General features: G+C 40.3%; 1 protein-coding gene across 5 annotated transcripts in view; it reads left to right on the plus strand.

The window, feature by feature from the left end:
- The window catches only part of L3MBTL4 (L3MBTL histone methyl-lysine binding protein 4), a 447,733-nt gene that overhangs the window by 318,538 nt on the left and 106,197 nt on the right, over positions 1-22,998 (plus strand). For all 5 annotated transcript variants that reach the window (XR_013551279.2, XM_078435404.2, XM_078435406.2 and 2 more), the window contains exons 15-16: positions 9,467-9,640; positions 21,583-21,653. Coding sequence is in view for 4 of the 5 variants with exons in the window: in XM_078435404.2 (XP_078291530.1) it covers positions 9,467-9,640; positions 21,583-21,653 (245 nt within the window). In the remaining variant the exon portion in view is untranslated. The remainder of the gene's footprint in view (positions 1-9,466; positions 9,641-21,582; positions 21,654-22,998) is intronic.

Raw genomic sequence — 22,998 nt, forward strand, 5'->3', positions numbered from 1 at the left:
AGCCCCGCATCAGGCTCTGTGCTGACAGCTCAGAGCCTGGAGCTGCTTTGGATTCTATGTCTCCCTCTCTCTCTGCCCCTCCCCTGCTCATGCTCTGTCTCTCTCTGTCTCAAAAATAAATAAAAACATTAAATTTTTTTTAAATCAATTCAAAATGAATTAAAAACTGAAACGTCAGGCTTGAAACTTTAAAAGTCCTAAAGCATAGGTAAAAAGTTCCTTGGGGAACCTGGGTGACTCAGTCAGTTAGGCAACTAAATCCTGACGTCAGCTCAGGTCTTGATCTCAGGGTCATTACTTCAAGCCCCACATTGGACTCCATGCTGGGCATGAAGCCTACTTTGTAAGAAAATTCCTTGACATTTGTCTTGGCAATGACTTTTTGAATGTGATACTAAGAACACAAGCACAAGCAACAAAAGCAAAAATAAGCAAGTGGGATTACATTGAAATAAAAAGCTTCCACACAGCAAAGGAAACCACAAACAAATGAAAAGACAACCTACGGAATGGGAGTAAATATTTGCAAACCATACATATTTGATAAGGGTTTAATATCCAAAATATGTAAGGAACTCCTACAACTTAATCACAAAAAACCTACAAATAATCTGATTTAAAAATGGGCAAAGGACCTAACTAGACCTTTCTCCAAAGAAGACATACAGAAGGTCAACAGGCACATGAAAACATGCTCAACATCACTAATCATCAGAGAAATGCAAATTAAAACCACAATGAGATATCACTTCACGCCTGTAAGGAGGACTATAATAAAAATAAAAAGATAACAAGTGTTGGTGAGCATGAGACATGGGAGTCCTTGTGCATTGTTGTGGAAATAGAAAATGGTGCAGCCACTGTGGAAAACAGTGTGGGGTTTCCTCAAAAAATTAAGAATAGAACTACCATATCACCCAACAACCCCACTTCAGGTGTATATCCAAAGGAACTGAAATAAGATTCTTGAAGAGATACCTGCACTCCTATGTTTATTATAGCATTGTTTGCAATAGCCAGGATATGGAAACAACCTAAATACCCATTGGTGGATGAACAGATTGAAAAAATGTGACATCCACATACAACAGACAATGCTGTTTAATAAGAAGGAAATCCTGCCATTTACAACAGTGAAATAAGCCAGAAAAATACTGTATGATACCACTTTTATGTGGAATCTAAAATAGACTCATACAGAGTAGAATGGTGGATACTAGAGGTTGGGGGGGAGGAAATGGAGAGGTGACAGGTTAAAAGGTACAAGGTTTCAGTTATGCAAGGTCAATAAATTCTGCAGATCTATTATAAAGCACAGTGCGTATAGCTAATAGTGTATACTTAAAATTTGCTAAGAAAGTAGATCTTAAATTAAATGTTCTCTTTTTTGCATGTTTATTTACTTTGAGAGAGAGAGAGAGAGAAAGCATGCATGTGCCGGTGTGTGTGCTCCAGTGGGGATGGGGGAGTGGTGGCAGAGTGAGAGAGAATCCCAGGCAGGCTCCGCCATGACTCAGGGCTCAACCCCAGGAACCATGAGATCATGGCCTGCGCCCTAATCAAGAATTAGGATACTCAACCGACTGAGCCACTTACGTGCTCCATAAGGTGCTACCACTAAAAAACTAAAATAAAATAAAATAATTAAGGTGGCAGGAGGAGAACTTTGTAGGTGATGTGTATATTTATGGTCTTGACGGTGTGATGGTCTTTCACAGGTGTATATTTATCTCAAACTCATCGTGTTGTATACGTTAAGTATATACAGCTTTTTATATGTCAGTCATACCTCAATAAAGTTGCTTTAAGCAATAAAGAACCAAATAAGCATTATAGAATGGAAAATAATAACCACAATAAATAGGAACATTAGTATTGTATTTTGTATCATAGAAGGCCTTTTTCGAATTAAAGATTCATGGTGATCACAATACCAGGACCTTGCTTGATTTGTCTCATTTGGTTTTCACAAAAGTCCATATGAGAAAGCTGTTCATCACCATTTTATAGATGAGGGAGTAGGAGACAGTGGAATAGCTTGCCCAAGGTTCTGGTGCTAACAGCTTTAATCCAGTTTCCTCTGATTCTTAAACCTGTGCTTTTTGGCACTATCCTGATTATAGCCTCCATTTGCACGGTGATTCTCTTCTAACTTCCTACCTGACCATTGCAGCAAGTTCACAATATCTAGCGTGACTTCATGGGCTGCATTACCCCCACAAAAAATTGTTTCTAGAACGAAATTTATTTTATCCAACTCTTTGAACTGTGAGTTCTATAGCTATCGACTTATTTTAACTCTACTTAGGAAACTTTTGTTTTTAATATTCATACTTTTTTTTTTACTGTGTGCATTCAATTTTCTAATGCTTTTAATGACAATTAAGTGAGGTATCAGCTGTGTTATGGGCAAGGCTAGTCAGAATCAGAGAAAATTTGCCTGTAACTTGTCTTGAGCAACTATTTTAAAGCCGCCTGAATCTGAGGAAAATTGGCCCTAAGACCTTAGAATCTGACATCTATGCCAGTTGATTTTTGCCCATCTCTGTGTTTGAGAACAACATAATAGAAATTGTGTTACATCCTCAGTACATATTTTAAAAATTATGATGTTTCTTTCTTCCTGGGTCTATATTTCCAACATATTATTTGTACGTGCTCTTAATCCTCATAGAAGCAAAATCATCAATAATTTAAGTCATGTTAGCTCTTAAAAGTTTCTGTCAAAACTATATAGGTATTCCATAATTTCAGCAATCTGAACTGGAGTATGTATCATGTTTTTTAGTGCCATTTGGCCAAAAAAATCAGCATTTTCTTAAGAATAAAAAATGTTCAGTTAACATTCTTATACTATGTTAAGTTTAGACTACCCACGTATTAAAGATTGAAAAGGAATGACTTATTTTCAGAAAGTTAAATGACAGAACAAGCAGTATTCAGTCTACTGGGAAAGAGTGTGGGGTGGAGTATGGTGGGCGGGCTGCTGGTCTTCTTACATGACCGGTAGGATGCCAGTCACCTGCCAGAGAATGGGGTCTTGTCGCCTCAGGGCCCAGGGCCAAATCACAGGGCGGGCAGCATTTATTTATCTAGTTCCTTCCCATTTCCTCGCTGACCCCCTTTTTCTGCTAAGTCTCCGTGACCTCTCTCATGATCTGGTAGAGGGAGCCATTCAGTACTTCCCTGCTGCCTTTTGTTTCGGAGAGGCAGACCCCTCAGACCACCTCTTCCATGAATGCTTCCAAATAGGATGCCTCCTCCCACTCCAACAAGTATTCTTTGTCTTTCAAAGATAGATGAAAAGACTTCGAATCTAATGTCCCAGGTGAGATATAATTCTTCTGGGTTGCTTATCTGGGTCATAGGAGGAAAAGCATATAGTTGGCTTGTAAAAAAAATCGAGGCTAAAATATAGAACGCAGTAAGCCTCATCGAGGGGGTAGGTTAGTTACATTAGAAAAGAACTCTTTAAAGTCTCACTCTGTTTCTAATTCGTGGGCTAGATGAGGGCGTAGTGCTAGTGCAGGACTCCTCCTGGGAGCTACTGTCTATTTCTGGCAACTTCACTTTTCAAGATCAGGAGAAAGGTTGTCAACGACTTGACATTCTTCCTGAAATACTGCTGACCTCTGTGTTGTTGTTGTTTATTTATTTTTGGAAGTACAGCACTGAAGGGGCTATTTCATCTTTGCTGTCTTGCTGAAATTTGTAATGCTTCCCAACATTTTAATGTCATGTCACAGAAAGAAAATGGTCGCCAGTACTTGGGAACAAGAGGGGATTTCGAGCCTGGAGGAGACTGCTCCAGGCTGGGAGGACTGGCCTGGGACTCTGGCCAGTGCAGCTGTACATTGGTTGGGAAGCTACCATTAGAAAAGTTGTGACAACTCAGTTATAACCTTCTGGCCAAAACTGCCCACTACCTGGGATGTGACAGAACATGGCCCATTGTTTTCAGCAGACCAGGGTAGTCAAAGAGAAGCAGAAACCAAATTTGCAGCTTAGGTATGAGAAAATGAACAGAGTGTTGATACAAGATGATAACGTAGTAGAATGAGCAAAACTGGAGTCCGAGAGGTTGGGCAATCAGGAGTCACCCTCTAGACTCAGAATTGGGACCAGATGGGGAATCCATGATGAACGTAGGGATCCAATTAGAGGGCAAATCACGGTAATAGAGAATAATTGAGGGTGACAAGCACACAGAAGACCAGCCAGGTAGTATCTGGGAAGTGGATCCTCGCTCTGGGGTTGGGACTGGGAGGCAGAAATCCTATCCTGTGAAGGGGCCAAGAAGAAAGTAGGAACATAGAGCTTCTGTCCCAGTAGGGCCCCCGACAAGGACCAAGGCATATGCCTCATTGGTAGACTCGGAGCCCACGAGGCTGCCCAGAGTCCTGAACGACGGCATGAGCGCTGGTATCAGCCGTGGGCACCGTTCAGGTTGGACCTTTGAATCCTAGAATGGATGACTGCGTTTCGCAAATTACCTTTGGCCTTGGATCAGGACTGGTCCTGGGAATATGGGGAAACTGCACCAACCTGTGAGCAAAAAGGAGGACAATCCAAAGGCTGAGGGTCCTCCTGGGCCCGACACAAAAGGCAGCGATTCAGCCTCAGCTGCCAGGCGCTGCTGCGTCCGGCCTTGCCCCGTTGTGACCCGAAGACAGAGCAACAGTCGGGAGTGCTCCTCAAAGGAGTACAGGCCAATTTCCTAAAGAAAAAAAATATATATACCAATAAAATTTACTTTTACTTTCCCGTTCATCCTCCGATGTTAACGTTATACTAAAAGATTCGGAAAAGCAAAAGTAGTATTTCTAATTGCCATCGTTTTTATGTTTCTTGCTGTTTATGAAGAGGACTACTAGGATCTCCATTTTTTGATCTGTTAGAAAATCTCTTTTAAAACTTGTCTGCAGCTGGCTGGCACCTTCCTCCTTATTTAGCGTTTACCCTCCGTTCATATGCCTTGCTGTCGGTGAGCTTGGGACTGACATGTTGTTTTTTTGTTTTGTTTTTTTAATTTTTTTTTAAGTTTATTTATTGTTGAGACAGAGAGAGACAGAGCATGAACGGGGGAGGGTCAGAGAGAGAGGGAGACACAGAATCCGAAGCAGGCTCCAGGCTCTGAGCCATCAGCCCAGAGCCTGACGCGGGGCTCGAACTCACGGACCACGAGATCGTGACCTGAGCTGAAGTCGGACGCTTAACCGACTGAGCCACCCAGGCGCCCCGGGGCTGACATGTTTTTTAATCAATTATGCGGTCGAACCATATGAAATTTGGATATTTGACTGTCTTTGTGTTTTAGAAACTGCACTTTCCTATGGGCCAACGTGGTAGTACCTGCTGTCTCTTGCTTCTTTTCCTGCAAACAGCAAACATGCCCTTAATTAAGTGGGGACCCAGAACCAGGCTGCTCAGTCAGAGGAACCACGTCTCCCACACAATGCTGCTGCTCAGTGCTTCCCCTCAGCCTGCAGTTTTTACACTTCCTATCTTGGCCAGAATGAGCTGAAATTTGAATGCACTGCTTTCCTGTCAGTCAGAAGCTGACATCTTACCTGGACCAACAGAACTTTAAGCCATAAAAATTTCAGCTTAGGTCAACAATTTTCTAAAGAGACTGTGTCCTCAGAACCTCCTTTCCCCAATATTTACCTAGCTCATAAGTAAGTTTTAGGGGCACCTGGTGGCTTAGTTGGTTAAGTGCCCGACTTTGGCTCCGGTCACGATCTCACAGCTTATGAGTTCGAGCCCCGCATCGGGCTCTGTGCTGACAGCTCAGAGCCTGGAGCCTGCTTCAGATTCTGTGTCCCCCTTTCTCTCTGCCCCTCCCCAGCTTGTACTCTGTCTCTCTCTCACAAAAATAAATAAACATTTAAAAAGGTAAGTTTTAAATAGTTTTATCACACCTAGAACAACCAATTCGGTGGGTTTTTCTCCTATGGGTATAGGTTTATGTGGAATCATGCATGCTGTTACACACACATACACACACATGCACATGCACTTCAGTAAGGTTCTGCATTTTCAGAAAGGCAGGCCAAAGTTTGGGATGCCCTCTCTTTAACGTAAGTATTTCTCTGCAGAGAACACAAGTAAGCACAGGGGCGCCTGGGTGGCTCAGTCAGTTAATCATCCGACTTCAGCTCAGGTCATGATCTCACGGTCCGTGAGTTCGAGGCCTGCGTCGGGCTCTGTGCTGCCAGCTCAGAGCCTGGAGCCTGCTTCAGATTCCGTGTCTCCCTCTCCCTCTGCCCCTCCCCTGCTCATGCTCTGTCTCTCTCTGTCTCAAAGATAAATAAAAACATTAAAAATAATTTAAAAAAAAACAAGTAAGCACAGCGTTGCAATCCAGAAACTTGTTCCCAGCACAACGCAGGTCAAAAAGGGTGCAGACAACTGTATCTGAGAGCCCCTCATCCCTTGCTTCTTTTGTGCTTTCATCTCCCATCGTTATCTTCCTTCAAGTTCTTCACCAAAATATGCAACATATGTTCCTGTCATTTGATATATTCTTTTGCACTTCACACTTCATTCTGATCTGTGTGCTCTGGAGACGTGTTCTCACAGGGCTTGCCTCGTGGAATCGGGAGGCGCTCCGTTCTTGTGACACTCGGTGTGTTCCATTGCGTTTTGCATCCCTCATTACTGCAGAGGCAGAGAGGAGCTAGGATGGAATTGGGAAGTAATAAGCAGGTGATTAGATGACTAGAGGGACTGATTTCTGAGTGAAGGTTGAGGGAAACAAAATTTCTCTAAACTGAAGCGAGTGCCGAGCAAGAAGGTCTGTGGCTGCCGTCTACAGTGCTGGACAAACTGGACAAATAAGCCTTAGGAAGAGAGTGTTAGTGCCACGCAGCACATGTTGAGGTGAGGATGTGGAATTAGGAAAACTCATGACTGTAACGAATCATTTAAAAGTCTCAAATTGAAGGGCACCTTGACGGCTCAGTCGGTTGAGCGTCTGACTCTTGATTTGGGCTCAGGTCATGATCCCAGGGTTGTGGGTTTGAACCCTGCGTTGGGCTCTGCACTTAGCATGGAGCCTGCTTAAGATTCTCTCTCTCTTCCTCCCTCTGCCCCTTTTCCCCACTTGTGCTCTCTGTCTCTCTCTCTCTCTAAAAAGAAAAAAAGTCTTAAATTGTGTATGGGTTAGATGGATAGCAAAACTTCAGAGTAGTAGTATCTTAATGAAAACTCAGTTGTACTTGAAATAAACACTTCCCAGTTTCCCTTAGGATAGCCTCAACTTTTTTCTGCAGGAAGTTCTTTCAAAACTCCCCATTAGATCTCATATGCTGTAGCTTAAACAAATTAACTCCTACTGCGTTGTTATTAGAAACAGTACTTACTCACATCTTCGGTCCTCACGTGGGACTCTGGCACACGCTGACATATTTCCCCCAGACATGAGACGCAGCGAACAATACTGCTCTACCCTGTAAATACCTGCCTTGGTTTCTCTGTGCACAAGAATTATACCACAGTTCTCTCAAGTTTCTTCCTTTTTTTTTAATGTTTTATTTTCATTTTTGAGAGAGAGCGCAAGCAGGGGAGGGGCATAGAGGGAGGCCAGCAGAGGATCTGAAGTGGGCTGTGGGCTCTGTGCTGACAGCAGCAAGCCCTGTGCAGGATGCAGGGCTCGAACTCTTGAAACGTGGGATCATGACCTGAGCTGAAGTCGGACTGAGCCACCCAGGTGCCCCTCATGTTTCTTCTTTTGATGATGTTAAGAACCTTGTCCCCCTTCTGCCCATCTTATTGGTGCAAATAATTAAGTGAACAATTTTGAGGCTTTTTAAGAAAGTGCCAGTCAACTTAGGGAAAGTTGCTTATCCTGCGTGCGACTGTTTTCTTACCTGTAAAATAAATATGTCAATACCATCTTTGGGTATTTAGTAATAAATATTAGAAATAATCTATGTAAAAAACTTGAATTTTAATGGACCTATAGTACACACTCATCAGAGGTACCTTTTTTGGTCTTATTATAAATTGTATTTATTAGTATACATCTTCACTAGATTTATAGCAGATGTTCAGTTAATGGATTATTGAATCAATAACTAAACAAACTAATAAATCAATGCCAAGTATTACACATTACGGAACATGAATGTAAAGGGGACCCTCCTGTCTGCAGCAAAGGCTGATGATCATCCCTGTTGCCAGTTTAGATTCACTCTGGCTTGTTTGGTCAGGCTGGTGACATCCTAACCACGCCATCCCAAAGTCCAGAAGATCAATTGTAGATGTAGGTTGGTACTAAAGGCTTTTTGGGGTTAGATTGTTTGTACGTTCTCCTTGGAAAACTCAACTCTATTTTAAAATAAAGGAAAAACTGCATTGGTCCCTGATTTTATCATGCCATTAAAATAGCAAAAGAAAACATTCATGTTTTCATAATAAAAGAATTTATTATGCATCATATATCAGCAAATATACGGTAAATTGGAAGTAAACTCATAAAAAAGACCCAACTGCTTAGATATTGATGCATTTGACTATGTGCTTCCCTACATGGAGAGGATAGCACTGGGATAATAGTAGCCACTATCATATAATGGGGGTGTGTACATGTGTGTCAGTGTGAGATTTCTCATGGTCCCAACAACCCTTAGGGTTGGATCTGATTTTCCCATTTAACTGGAGAGAAACTGAAGCTTGAGCATGAAGTACCTTCCCCAGGGTTGTGCACAGGTGACCTCCTGTCACACCTGTGCTTTCCCTGACAGTGGCTCTCTGATTCCTCAGCAGCGGCAGAACTTTGGGGCTTCTTTAGAGACAGGGATGTGGGCAGAGAAATTTAACAGAGACTACTGATCAGCCTATAGAAAGAACCAGATCCTGTGTCCTGGCAGATCCTTGCTAGTTAGGCTCCAAACAACATTTCAGATTCAGGATCCAGCCTTCACTGTGGTCTCTCCGTTTTCATCTGAGGTGTCTCTTCACATTCAAACACGGCACTTCCTAGCAGGTTTCAGAAGGATTAAGCAGAAATACAGTATTTCTGGATACATGAATGTTAAGAAATAAGAACAGAATATTCTCTGATACTGGTAAATAGTTACCCATAGTATTTTGTGATGCACGTGGTCAAATCAGGGCATAAATATAAGAAAATAAAAACTTTCAATCAAGTGTTTATATAACATTTTCATCACTCTACCAGAAGCACATTATTATGTTAGTCTTAGATTTTTAAGTTTCCAAAATTGTAAAACTGTATGTGCTAATGACTCTACCTATGATACTCTGCGGACCAGTGTCTGTGATCTGGCACCTGAGATTTCCTCAAAGGGCGGTCTGGAAAGAAACATTAGGGTGTGTTCAGTGAGAGGAGAATGTCTGTATTCAGGTCTTAAAGTTTGGGTGTAAGTCTGTTCCGTTGACAGTGGATTCCTGATGTATCACTATAAACTGACGACTGTGCTCTCACTTTTATACAAACCAGTGCTTTTGGCTGCCCGTATTCCGACATGAACTTGAAAAAGGAGGCAACTCTTCATGACCGTCTGCGAGAACAGACACAGGCAAATTTGGAATCTGACTCTTCACATTCAAGATCAAAGAACCTCTGTAGTTTGAACTTCAACGGAAAACACGAGAAGGTGAACAGTCAGCCCAGGTAAGGAACTTTTTGAAAATGTAAATCAGAAAGTAAAGCATGCAGAATAAGAGCAAATATTTTAACTGTACTAGTTCCTTATGTTTCTTTGAAGCGGTTATGTTCGGTTTTGGGTATGATTATGTTCACTGGCTCCTAGAATTCATCTAAGGCTTGATGTTCATTTAAAACACATTTTTTATTTCTTCGCTCACAAAAATTTGAACTTACCCCTTTCTAAATACACATGTGAGGGATAAGAAAGCACATCTCATCTATAAAATTCCGTAAGAGTCCCCTTTATCTTGAACTTCTTTACTCTTTGGTATGGTGTCAGAGCCATGGCCGAGTATTTGCAGTCCCACCAGGACTGCGTCTCCTACCTGGGATCTGTCTTGTCATCGTTAATCCAGATGCACCTCACGCAGGATTTCTTCTCACTCGGAACAGTTTCCATTTTGACTCCTTGATCACGCTCTATCCTTTTGTTCTTAAGTGTGAGCTTCTGTTTTAAGTAAGCATCAATTTTTGATTTTCATTTACATGCTATCATTTTCTAAGGGGCTGCAAACACAACCTTATTTGGTATGTTTTAACCTAAATGTGTTAATAATCTAACAATTTTTTTTTTAAAAAAAGAGCTCCCTTTCTCCAAGTCAGGAATTGTAAACAGAAAAATCCAACACTCAGTAAGTAATGGGAGATCAGACAGGTGGAGCCAAGAAACGCCTGTCGGAGAAGTGAGAAGTGGGTGTTTTTCAGATTCTGCTTCAGACAGAAAGCACTCCCCTTCAAGCCCTTGAAAGACAGTAGACCCTCCTTCCTTGAGGTTTGAAGGAGCGGCTATTTGAGTGGCTGCTGTTTCTCTGAAACCTCCAGAGCTTTGCTCTTTTCATTCAGCACGTGAGAAAGGAAGAGGTGCGTGCCTTTCATCATGAGGGAGCTGCGTTTCCACTGCAACTTTCTGCCCATTTATGCCATGGGTCCCAGTAAGGCTGCTCCTTCACTCCCAAGGGGAGACCCATCCATTGGGAGAGTTTGGTGCAAAGTGTGGGTTTTGTTCTTTTTCAGGCAAATGTTGGTATAGGGTATTTGGGTGACCTTTCATTCTTGTCCAATAGCTGATTTTGGTTTTACTCTCTCTGCACACCACCGTGCAGATTAGCTCTCCTTTAATGTACAATTTCTTTCCTATGGATACTCATGCCTCTCTGTTTTTGTAGCTGTATCTTGCATTTTTTGTTATTTGTTATACACCCACTTCTCTTGTTGAAACTTCACAGGGTCTAGTTGTTCTTTACTGCTTTTTCCCACCCACACTGTTTACAACTGTAGGTGGTTTGAAAGCTCAAGCATCCTTTCTATTTCCTAGTTGAGGGAGAATTTTGTCCCTTTCTTTTCTTAAAACTGTTTTCCAAGGAATGGTGTTTATTTATCCCACCCAGAATTATAGAGACCAGTACATCCGTTTGCTCGTACTCTTTTTGTTCTATTATCTTTTTTTTTTCAAATAAAAACTCAGTTTCTCTTGTAAACATTTTAGACATTCATCCTCCATGTCAAGAGTTGGAGAGACAAAACAGATCTTTGAAATGCTTTAAAAAAGCTGTTAGAACTGCCACATTCTTTAAGGCTAACTAAGCCTTTCTTTTTTAGCAAACACGGACGTATGGCCTCCCCTATCTTGAACTCCTCGTAGGCACTTACTCTTTTTAATATATTATTATATGCTTTACCATTTTGAAGAGGATTTGCGCTGAAATACATCAGATAAGCGTAATTACTACAGTAGAAAGAAGTAGAGAATGCCAGTTGATAACCAAGCAGAAAAATCACACATGATCCTATCCTGTCGAATCCTATTCACGGATGCCAAGCACTGTAGAAGTAGTTGGGAGAGGGGAGGGGAGTCGTGCGCATCTTGAATTCTTAAGCCTTCTTTTATTTTCCAGTCTCAAGACCAGTGCCCACATTGCACTCCAACCCCTGTACCCACCCCCCTTTTTCAACCAGCCATCATGACAATGTTTGTATGATACTGGCCCTAATGCCCACTTTGATTCTACACCCATCGCTGTGACATCCTGTTCATGGTCTAGAATTCCAGGCTGGGGGGAAAAGAAAAACAGATCAAGGAAATCATCAAGGAATCATATGTAGGCCAATTATGAGCAGAAAAAACATATATTTTAACTCTCCTCACAGTTTACTTGTAGTAGTTTCCTGAAGCTGACTTTTCCATAACCTAAATCTTTGCTCTTAAAACCACAAGATGTCAGATACAAGTGGAGGAGAATATTTAAATTCCATCTCTTTTCTTCTACATGTTGAGGAGAATGATTTTTACTTGGCTCATGTCCCAGATAGACGTGGGGGTTAAATTACTGAAAATTGGAGTTACAGTTTCCACACGCCTCCCATCCACCCATCCATCCACCTATCTATCCATCCATCCATCATTGAGCTCAGGACAGGCCTTTTGTAATTTCTTATACCAGCAACACTTGTCACCTTAGAATCTCCAGACTGCTGACAATTCAAGTGCAAAATGTAAAATTAACTCTCAACATTCTTCCAGAATCAATTAGATACTGCCCAGCAATTTAGGGAATTTTGTCTTTTCCCTAACTCCTTATTGGTTTTGTGATTACTTTTTAAAAGTATGTTTGTTTTCATATTAATCTTGGTAGAGGCAGTTATGATTAGTAAATCATCTAATTATGTTCACAGTTTCTGAATAGAGGGTCAAGTTTAAAGTTGAGTGGATTACATGCTACCAGTGGTTTACAACATTCACGTTCATAGCAGTAATATGACATGTTAATATAGCTTTAAAGAGTCAGATTCCCAATAGGTCACCATTACTAAAAAAACATATATTCTTTTTTCCTTGTGTCAATAGGGTCAGTCGTATTACATTCATGGTGCATTAAGTACAGGCAAATGACATTATACTTGAGTTTCTGTCATTTAAGTATGGACTCTTGGGGAGAGAGAATAGTTTTAAATTGTTTGACAGTTTTATAGTCTGCACGTACATTACCTTTGGAACTTCCCATAGTCTTGTGATTTAGGCAAAGCAGATATTATTGTCATTATAATATTGCCATTTACAGTTGAGGAATGAGAGATCTTTAAAAGTAACTGATCTGGGACCCAAACATAGGTGTTCTCATTTGATCCAGCATATTCCTGTTTCAGTAAACTAATAATAGTGACGCCAGAAGTATTAGTAATAATAACTATCTAATATTCATGTCACATGCTTACTTTGGGCCACAAAGCACGGTGCTAAACAGTGTATATACATCACTGTGTTAATTTCATTTTATCCTCACAACAACCTTATGTGTGATAAGTATTCTTATTCTGAGTTTATAACGCAAGACACCTGTAGGGTCAGAGAGGTTAAGCAGAGCGTGCAGGACCACACAGACAATTAGTAGGAAAGTTGGGATTTGGGTCTAGAATTGCCTGACTCCAAATCTTGGACATGTTTCAACTACGTTAGACTACAAAGGAATGTTGGTTTAATGTTTTGAAGGGCCTGGCTGAATTTATGTATGGACTACTTTCTACCTTATCTAGGATCCTAAGGGTCATCTTGTGATGTATTTATTTCTTATTTTGTGAAAATAGAACTATTGGAGGGGAGGACTCTTCCTATGTTTCCCCAAAACCATTTACTCTCACTTACACTACATGTAATACAAAATTTTCCATCTTGAACACATTTCATTGTAATAGACTGAAGGCCTCACTCTGCAGCAAGGGAATTCAATTATACTCATTAAAACAGTGTCATCATAAAGAAATTACTTTGAAATGCAACTGCTCTCTCCCCCCATATTATCTTTTAACTGGCTTCCCTAGGCCCGAATGGGGCATTTTTTCCAGGCATTTCCCACCCACGTGAGTATTCTTTAATAACTTTTTCTTTTGCCTCCCCAAAGCGGTGCTTAATATATCCTAATTCATGCAATTGGTAGAACCACCATTGTTAATATCCAGTCATATTCATGTTCACTCATTGCTATTAAGAAAAGCTAAGAAAATGCCTAATAAATCTCATTTTATTTGTCCTAGTGCCTTCCATATTATAAATTTTGTACACTTCCCTAAGGCCTATATTGATAATACAAATGGCTGTGGAAAGCTATGGTAATCAGAGAGAATGGAACGTAGTGGAATAGTTCCTTAATGTTTCTTATAATAAATTGTTCTGCCACAAGCAACTAGTTTATTTCCACTACTCGCATTAGCTGCACCATAAATACTTTCTGTGGGGTGCGTTCTCAGAATTAAAACAGTGTTAGTTGGTTGCTTCCGGTATTAACCTTCCAGGTTATTACAAGGGTTTTCCTTAATCCATCAGTGTCTTCTCTCACGACTTCCCACATAAATTCCCTGCTGTGGGAGATAAAGTCAACTCAGTGTCCCACTCCCTCCCCATCATCATCCACAATATTGCTTTAATTACTGGGCTGGTGGTGCCTTTGTTCTCATTCTTCCTACCTTGTCTACTTCCGCCTATATCTTCTCCCTTCACAAAGGCTCATTTTTTGTCTTAAAGCATTCTATAGCAGTTCCAGCCCATATGAGCTTCTTGAGGTTAGAGATCACATTGTACACATTTCTGTATTTCTGACAACTAGTACAATGCCTGACGCTCAGTAGGCGCTCAACAAATAAAATAGATTTGGAGCAGCCACTCTGTGTCAGACACTTGCTAGGCCCAGGGATATGGACCTAATAAGAAATAGTCCCGCTCCTTGATCTTAGCCCTGCTTTGTGCTTTGGTCCATACCACTCTTCAGTAGCTTGTGTGTGTGCCTTTTTAATGCTTACTTTGCACGCGTGCCTTATTTTCTCGAAAGGACTAGAGACTGATAAAGAGGAAGAACCAGTTTTCATTACGCTTTTGTTGCTTCCTCATTCCAGTCACATTATAGGTTCTTAGTAAATCTAAGTTGGTGGGTTCAAGTATATACCTTACTTTGCCTCTTAGAGTCTCCATTTCTTCACCTGTAAAATGAATATAATATGTGAAGCTTAGATCTTGCATCTAGGTGTATAGATGTAGGTAGATATAGATGTTATGACTGGGCCTGGCATGTAGTAGAGACTATTTAAATAATAGTTCCATATCTTTTCCAATTTTTATAAAAATCATTGATTTTAAAGTCTTGCAACTGGACCTAGTTGTGTATATGCAGCACATGTTTGCACCAAAAATGGAAATTTAGAACTTTATTTATTTAGTCTGAGTTACTCCTTGGCATCCAGAACTCAATTAATTACACCCCTTAATCAAGTGAACAGTGATCAACCATCAAGACAACCAGGATCCTGTTGGACCTCTAGAGGTTGTGGCTAGACAGGAAAGGCACCTCCACCCGGACAGGCTCCTCTAGAGGTTGTGGCTAGACAGGAAAGGCACCTCCACCCGGACAGGCTCCCTCCCTCTCCACACCTCCAGGTGCACTCTGAGGGACCTCTAGCTAAGTATGACAATCCTGGGGCTGTGTAATGGGAAGGGGCTCAAATATTGCCTACTCCTGCTTCCTGAGCATGGAAGGATATCAGAGCCAAAGAACTGAGTTTCCTTATTGACAATGTCATGAATGGCAACTTTGAGCTCTCTCCCAGTCATTGCTCTGCTCACTATTCCATACCACCTTCTCCACAAGAATTGGGATCCTGACTGTAACCACGTCCTGAAATCAAACATATTCATTCATTCATTCATTCATTCATTCATTCATTCATTATTTTCCATTTAACAAATACTTAGAAAAGTACTATTCTGAAATCTAATGCAAAACAGACTAAAATCCTTGTCCTCAGTAAGCTTTCACTTGGTGATAAGAAAATCACCCAAGCTAGTGAAGTGGCAGGACAAGGATTTGAACTCAGGCAGGAGGACTCAGCAGCAGGCATGTTGATTCACTCATTGCATCGACATTTGTTCATTCAGCAAATACGTGTGGAGCTTCTCCGCTGGCTGAGTGGTGTGTCAGGTGCTAAGGACATGGGGGTGAACAAAACTGTCCCGTCCCTGCAGGTAGAGGAGATGGAGGAGGAAAGACAAAAGTAAACCGTAAATGAGGAGAAAATCACAGACTATGATTAAGTGCCAGAGAAGAAGTAACAAAGGAGTGAATGGGCAACACTCAAAGTGTCTCCAGGATTACCTGTCTTAACGTCCTAGAGACCGCAAGCAGATCCGTGCCATTAGGAGAAACAAGGCGGGGGGGGGAGGGGGGGTGATAGTTCTGTGGAATAGTTTACAAATTGAAAATGAAGTGAGTTGTGTCAAGATCAGCTCAGCGGTGTGGACAGAAACAGTGCTGGGGTGAAAGGACTTGGCCCTCGTTGGATCCCCCTTGCCTAGCTTCCTTTGGCACTTTCGTTATAGTCTCGTGTTTTGTAAACAAATTGACACTTCTGCTGATATGTTACAAAATACCCAATGTATGCCTTAAAAAGATCTTTAAAACTATTTCTCTGAGCTGGTTCTTACAAGGCATTTTATAATTTATTGTGGATCTCTGGATTTCTGGAATCCTGCCTTGGCCCAGGCTCTCAGTAACTAAATGCTGCAGAACGGCGTGTGCTAATAAAAAGTCCACGGTTCCTTGCATAAAGGAATACTGCTGTTCCTGCACACCAGAAAAACAAGACTTTGTTGCCCAAGCACCAGCAGGCATTTTTTCTCATCTACATACTTCATTTGGCTTTAAAATAATTATTTTCCACTCATCGTAAATAGTAAAGTTGGGACACCTGACGTGATTTTTTCTCATAACTAAAACAAGGCTTATGTATTATAAGAAAAGTAGAAAATATAGATAAGTAAAAATAAAATAATAAAAATTAAAAAATTAATAATACTCAGACCTTTCCTTGTCAGATAGCATAACTGATAGACTTATAAAAATATGACAAAATTCCCACTACAGTAATTCAGATAATATAGAAGTTTTTTAAAGAAATTTCTCACTCCCCACTTCTCAACTCTGATGGGTGTCCTGAGGCTCCTTGTGTAAAGAGTCATGTTCTCTTTTACACTTTTTCTGTGTTTATATACATATGGATATTCAGGTATTCAGATATGAATAAAAGATATTCACTCTTTTAAAAAACAGTACAGTAATTTTGTGTTAATGTTTCTTTTGAGGTTGGCTTGTATCACTCTGGGTAGCTTAGGGTATAATCATGTTGGGGAAACATGACTGCATTCTTGACATGAACACATAAGGGAAGTTTTAAAGGACCCTGACATTAAATATAATAAATAAATAAAGCTTTAGCTTTTATAAAATACACACGTATTTTTATCCCAAGTTTATAATGGTGGTCTGAATAAGGCACCTGTAAATAAGTCAGCATTTATGGCCAGAAGAAAAATAACCTGGTCTTAGACTTTTATTTTTATATGGAAAAGTTGTAAAGACTTAAGCAACTAAGTCTGCCTACAAAGGAAAACAAATTTGCCCTATCCTTTATGCACTGCCATGTAAAACCATTGTTTGTTGGCTCAGAGAAAGTTTGACAATAAAAGATACTAGCTTAAAACATGCTTTATTTATTTAACAATGTGTCATGGAAAATTTGCCATATTAAGTGGATTCAGTGCATTGTTTTTAATAATGATCGTATTCCGTAATGCGGACGTACCGTAGCTCATTCGCCTATTGACAGGTATTCAGGTTGTTTCCAGTATTTTCCTTCTGTAAATAGTGCTGCAGTAAACATTTTCATATGTAGATCATTTATTAATGCTTTGTAATGCAGTACTTTTAAAAGTTGAATTGCATTTTACTTATAAACTAAACATACTGTATGAATCCTTTGTTAGGTTTATAGAGTCTTACAGAGTCCTTGATTTATTTTGCTTTACTATAACTAAATTCACATATACAAACATATACATACATGTATACACACACGTAAACATAAGAATACGTATGTAGAAAGCCTTTGCAGTCCTCATAATATGTCCCCAGCCTGCACATCTCACCTCATCACACACCACAGCCCCTATGATTTCTTCCCCTGCCTGCTTTCCACATGCCAATGTCTTTGTGGTGTCTCTCTTGACGCTTCCCTTAGTAAAACTTGGTTTGAGCCCTCTGCAAACTCATCTCCTGAAAGCTTTTTCTGATCTCACTGACCTTTTAGGCAGGAAATCCCCTCCCACTTTGTGATCCCAAAGCAATTTCTTCCTCTCTTCATGTAACCCTTTCCTCAGTCTGCTTTGTGTGGAAATTGGCACTGCTCACATCTGTATCCTCCGGTAGATTATGAGCCTCTTGGTGGCAGACCCCATTTCGGATGAATGCAACACCTGCATTTAGGAAAAGCTCAAAGAAATATTTGTTGGACTTGGGCAATTTGTCTAAAAAATAAAAAGCAGTCAGAGCTCAATATTTGCCTTTCAAGCCCTACTCTAAGTTGTAACTACTGCAGTTATTAAGGCCATTTTGAGAAAAGTAGTAATGTAAATCCATCACATGTTATATGTATATTTTTGGCTTTAGGAGCCTTTCCTTTACTGCTAGAACAGGAGTCAGCAAACTTTTTGTCTAAAGGGCCAAGTAGTAAATATGTTAGGCTCTGGGAGTCTTAAGATCTCTGCTACAGTTTCTCAGCTTGACCACTGTTGTGTGAAAGCAGCAGTGGACAGTAAGTAGCAAATGAGCAGGGCTATATACTACTAAAATTTCATTCACAGGAACAATGGGCAGGATTTGACTCCTGGACTATCTTTTGCAACTCCTGTTCTGGAAGGCATCTAACTACATTTAGACAACTAACCTGACTTAAATCCAAATTCTGATTTTTCCCCTTTGGCTCTTCTGTTTACTGTGTGACTTTGGGCCAACTACTAAGCCTGTCTGTGTTTTTCAACACATGTGATTAATATTACCTACCTTCATGTTAGGCATCTAGTTCAGGGCCTAGCATTTACTGAACCCAGAAACAGTAGCCACTAACTTGCCTTATTAAATGTAGCCGAAGCATAGAAAGAGGGTCAGAGAGTATGCGGTCCCTTTTTCCAAGTGGATGTAGCAGAATCCTAAGGACAATGCAAATGGAAAACCAGTGGGTAGCAGAGCCTTTCAGATAACAGGGGCAGGTCTCACCAACAGAAACAGGAATCCTCTTAGTCATGTGCCCTCCTCTGTAGAGTGCATAGGGCTACACGGACAGACAGGTAGCCTGGCATTTACTGCTCCAACGGCAATATCACTAACAAAAGATTTTGAAGATTGCTTGGAGTACCTGGAACTATGAAGGCTGTATAAAAGGTATAGGCTAGGCTTCAAGCAGAATTATCGGTGAAATAGTAATACCTGGGGATTTTAATCGTGATACCTTTTTAGCTAAAATACAAACAATTACTCTTTGGCATATTACTGGCCTAATCATCTGCAAACGTTTCTACTGTCTGTATGCAGTAGATTCTTTTAAGATGCAGCCCTTCAATCGCTTTTCCCTCTGCCGTCAAGGTGAAGTCCAGACATTTGAGAACAGTGTGCAGGGCTCTCCACAACTTGGCTTTAGCTTGTTCTTTTAGTTCTTTGTGCTCCTGGCACAGGGCAGGTGCTTTAGCCAAATAGGTTGATTAGTTTCTTCATGTCCTGCAAACACCCTCCCTCCCATTTTGCTTATGCTCGGTCTACGGCAGTTTCTGCTTTTCTCCCACCCTAATTTTCTAGAATTTTACAAGGCTATTGGTCATGCACATCTCCCTTCTGTCAGGACCCGACCCAGCTGCATTCTCCGCAGAACTCCCCACCAGCCTAGTGCCAGGCCATCTCTCCCTCCAGCTGCCAGGAGCATGATTGACACTCCCTTTCTTCTGCTTTGTCTGTGACATCTCCTTGATGCCTTCTGTAAATGCTCAGCAAACATTGGACAGTGATGTACAGAGTACAAATCCAACCTGGATATGGAGTCTACAGACTTGAGTTTGTGTTCTGGCTTCATCATTGACTCACTGTGTGCCCAAGATGGGCAAGTAGCTTAAGATCTCTGAGCCTTGGACCCTTTATTTATACCAGGAGTCCTATCCCCACCTTACAGAGTTTGCACGAATGACGTGAGGGTGAACAAAGTGAAGAGTGGAGGAGTCCTTAGAAGGCATCTATCTCCCTCAGGAAATGTTACTGAGCCTGAACCGATTACAGGGTTTTGCTTGGTGTTATCTCCCCAGTGATGTAATAATTTTGAAAGTGAGACTGTACTGAAATATATGGGTGGTAAATGGCAGTGCCTGGAATTTTTTTTAAACTACTCAGTAAATTTATTTGATTTATGTTTAAATTGCTTTTCAAAATCCCCATCAAAATTATATAAGGCATACCAGCTTCTGTTTTTCAAAATTTTTAAGTTAGAATCCAGATCTTCATCAGTATCTATTGTAGAGGGATGCTTTAAGATGGCTTGAAAATCAGCTCAGTTTCATCAAATTTGTCAAGTTTGGGGGAATATACCCAAACAAATATTTGCCAAAATATATAAACAGAGCTAAAATTATTCTTTTTTCCATCTTACTCTTTGCAAAATGACTGCACCATGCTATTTAGTGCACATGTTGTGCCCCTGGCATTCCACATTGACCAGCTTTCTCCACCAGATGCTCACTGCTTCAATTTAAACCCTCTTTCTATTGTTAATATTCTTTCTTCCAAGGATGTAAATAAATCCTGATGATCTGTATATATCCAGAATGTAATGAAAATTAAGCATATTGAATTAATGAAAATATTCCTCACATTTTTATGCATGTCTGTGCTGCCTAAAAGTTTGTAGACTATTTTGTAATATATCGTTTCACTCATTGTTCAGAACCAACACCTTAAGGCAAGCCCAGTCTCCATTTTGCACATTGGGAAGCTGAGACCGGTAGATTTAAAAATGAGCTCTGGCTCACAAACCTCCAGCCTGGACCCAGATTTTCTACACTGAGGGTACCAGACCTCCTCTTAAGGTCCAAAGATGGGATTTGAAAAGAAATTCTTTCTCAGTTTCTTGATTTTTTGATTTAAAAAAGGTCTTAGTGGTAAAAAGGATCATCTAAGTGATATGTGGCTAAAATTACCTAGAGTTATGTAGAAGTTGCTTAGGTTTCTGTGTAAGGTTTTGGGAACTGAATCGGTGTCCTCACGTAAAACAGAAATTGAAGAAATACTCAGGAGCTTATCAGTGAGGATAAAATGAGAGAGCTGCTATACAAGTAATAGGAAAATACATTTGCAAAGCAAGCTATTATAATGTTCATTAAAATCATAAATATATGCAGATAAATTAATCAACTATCTCAGGGTCTCTCTACTTAAAATTAATTTCCTAGGTAATTAGCAATGCCGGAAAAAGTTTCATTTTAGAAACTTCCATGTTCATTATAAACCATGAGCTTCAAGTTTTAATAAAGTTGTATGATGGAAAAGTTACAAAATTAGTCCTTACTGCATACCAGAGCATTTTAAAAGTTAGTTAATTCACTGACATTCAACTGCGTAAATTACTTCATACAGTTGTTTTGGTACAATGTCTATAATCTTCTGATCAAAACAAGAGCTAAAACCATGAGTAGCAATTATTCTTTACCCACCTATTAGCACACCGTCCCCTACCATCCCTGCTAGCTCCTCCTCAGAGTCCGAAGAGATTATTCTCCAGAGAGTTTTGGAAACTTTTTACTGTAGCAGAATGAATGGGGGCTGGAGAGGGGAGAGCTTTCAAGTTACAGGCTTCAAAGTTGGTTTCCGACTGCAAGTATATTTTTAAAATCTTCTATGGAAGAAGAATTCTAACAAGGTTGTGTGCAGCAAGATACCTGCTAATTCACTATTGTTTACTCGGTGGTTTCTATTTAAATTTGTGCTGCTGTCGTGATTTATTCCTACCTCACAGGATAATGAATCTAGATTTTATTTCTGTTCTCTGCCCAGACTTGTACAGCAGGCAAAGTGTTTGAAAATCAAAGGAAAAGAAGATATTGACTTGGATAATCTCTTCAGAGGTAAAAACAAAAATACTAGCAAAAACACAGACTATGCTTTTTTGTGTGAAATATGTCTTATTTGTTTGCTGGGTTGGTTTTATCACTCCAGTAGAGAACAGTGGAACGAACTTGAAGAGGGGAGGAAGATTTGTGTTCTAGTCCCAACCCTTCGGACAACTAGGTTCCACTACTTCTCCAGCCTGACCTTGATTCCCTCATTTTTAAAGTGAAAGGGCTAGACTGTGATTTCTGTGGTCCTCACTCCTGATGGCACAAATCAGAACCTATCCAAGTAAAGGTCTCTGTGGTGGAGTCACTCGCCATCTGCAAGAGGGCATGGGGGAGGGAAATCAGGAGTATCTCACGGCATTTGTATATGTTGGGGGACTGGGAAATGTACCTCCTATTTAAGACAGGCAAGAAGGTTATTAGGGGAAAAGTTTAACCACTAAAAGCTGAAGGATTATTAGAGTGTAGGAAAAAGAACTGCCTGTCTTCATTTAATTCTCTTTCTTTCTGATTAAGGTTTGCTCTAGACAGAGTTTCACCTATAATTTTGAGGTTCTATTGTAGTAAGCTAAGGAATGAGTTTCCCCTTAGTTATGTTAATTTAGTGCAATAGTTTTTATCTCATCAGATGAAAACATTGGTAATTTGTAATCAGCGTCCTTATGTCTTCAGCCATAGTAGTTCTTCTGTATGTTTGTATCTCCCAGAACACCTTAGGAAATCTGTTCCTCTTCCAGAGGAAAAGAAAATTAGTGAGTTTTCTGCTGACTTGGCCAAAAGTGGAACAAATTAGCACAATTTGGTAGCACTGCGCTCATCTCCACTACAGTTACCCATTAGACTTTTCTTAAAAGAAAAAAAAAGCTGTACTTGGCAGCCATTGAGAACAAAAGAGTTATGACATCTGTGAGCAAAGCTAACCTATTCACTTCAGGCAGGGACCACACTCAGCTGTGGTTGGAATAATGACTCTTGATTTCATCTCAGCCGAAGAGGGAGGAAGAATCTTTTCCTCAGAAAATGAGGGCAGTTGAGTTACTTTGGTTTCTTTGTGCATCCACACATTTCTTCCTAACCAGAGAATTTCTGTGTAATATAATCAGGTCTGAGCATTTAGAAACTGCTCCATACAAATGTTCTAATCCACTTTACCATGCCTCCATTCTGTAAACAACATGTGTTTTGGAACCGTATAAAGAGCTCTAAAAAAGTGTCAGTGTTTTAATTCATATTTTGACACTTTTGAAAATATCTCCACAGAGTAATTATGTATATGTTCCTGTTAAAACAGATACACAGGCAATTTTGTAATTCACATAGTAAAAGTAGTAATGAGGATCATCCTTATAAAAAT

This window comes from Panthera onca, chromosome D3 (genome assembly GCF_046562875.1).
Source record: "Panthera onca isolate mPanOnc1 chromosome D3, mPanOnc1 haplotype 2, whole genome shotgun sequence".
In the NCBI taxonomy this organism is placed as follows: domain Eukaryota; kingdom Metazoa; phylum Chordata; class Mammalia; order Carnivora; family Felidae; genus Panthera; species Panthera onca.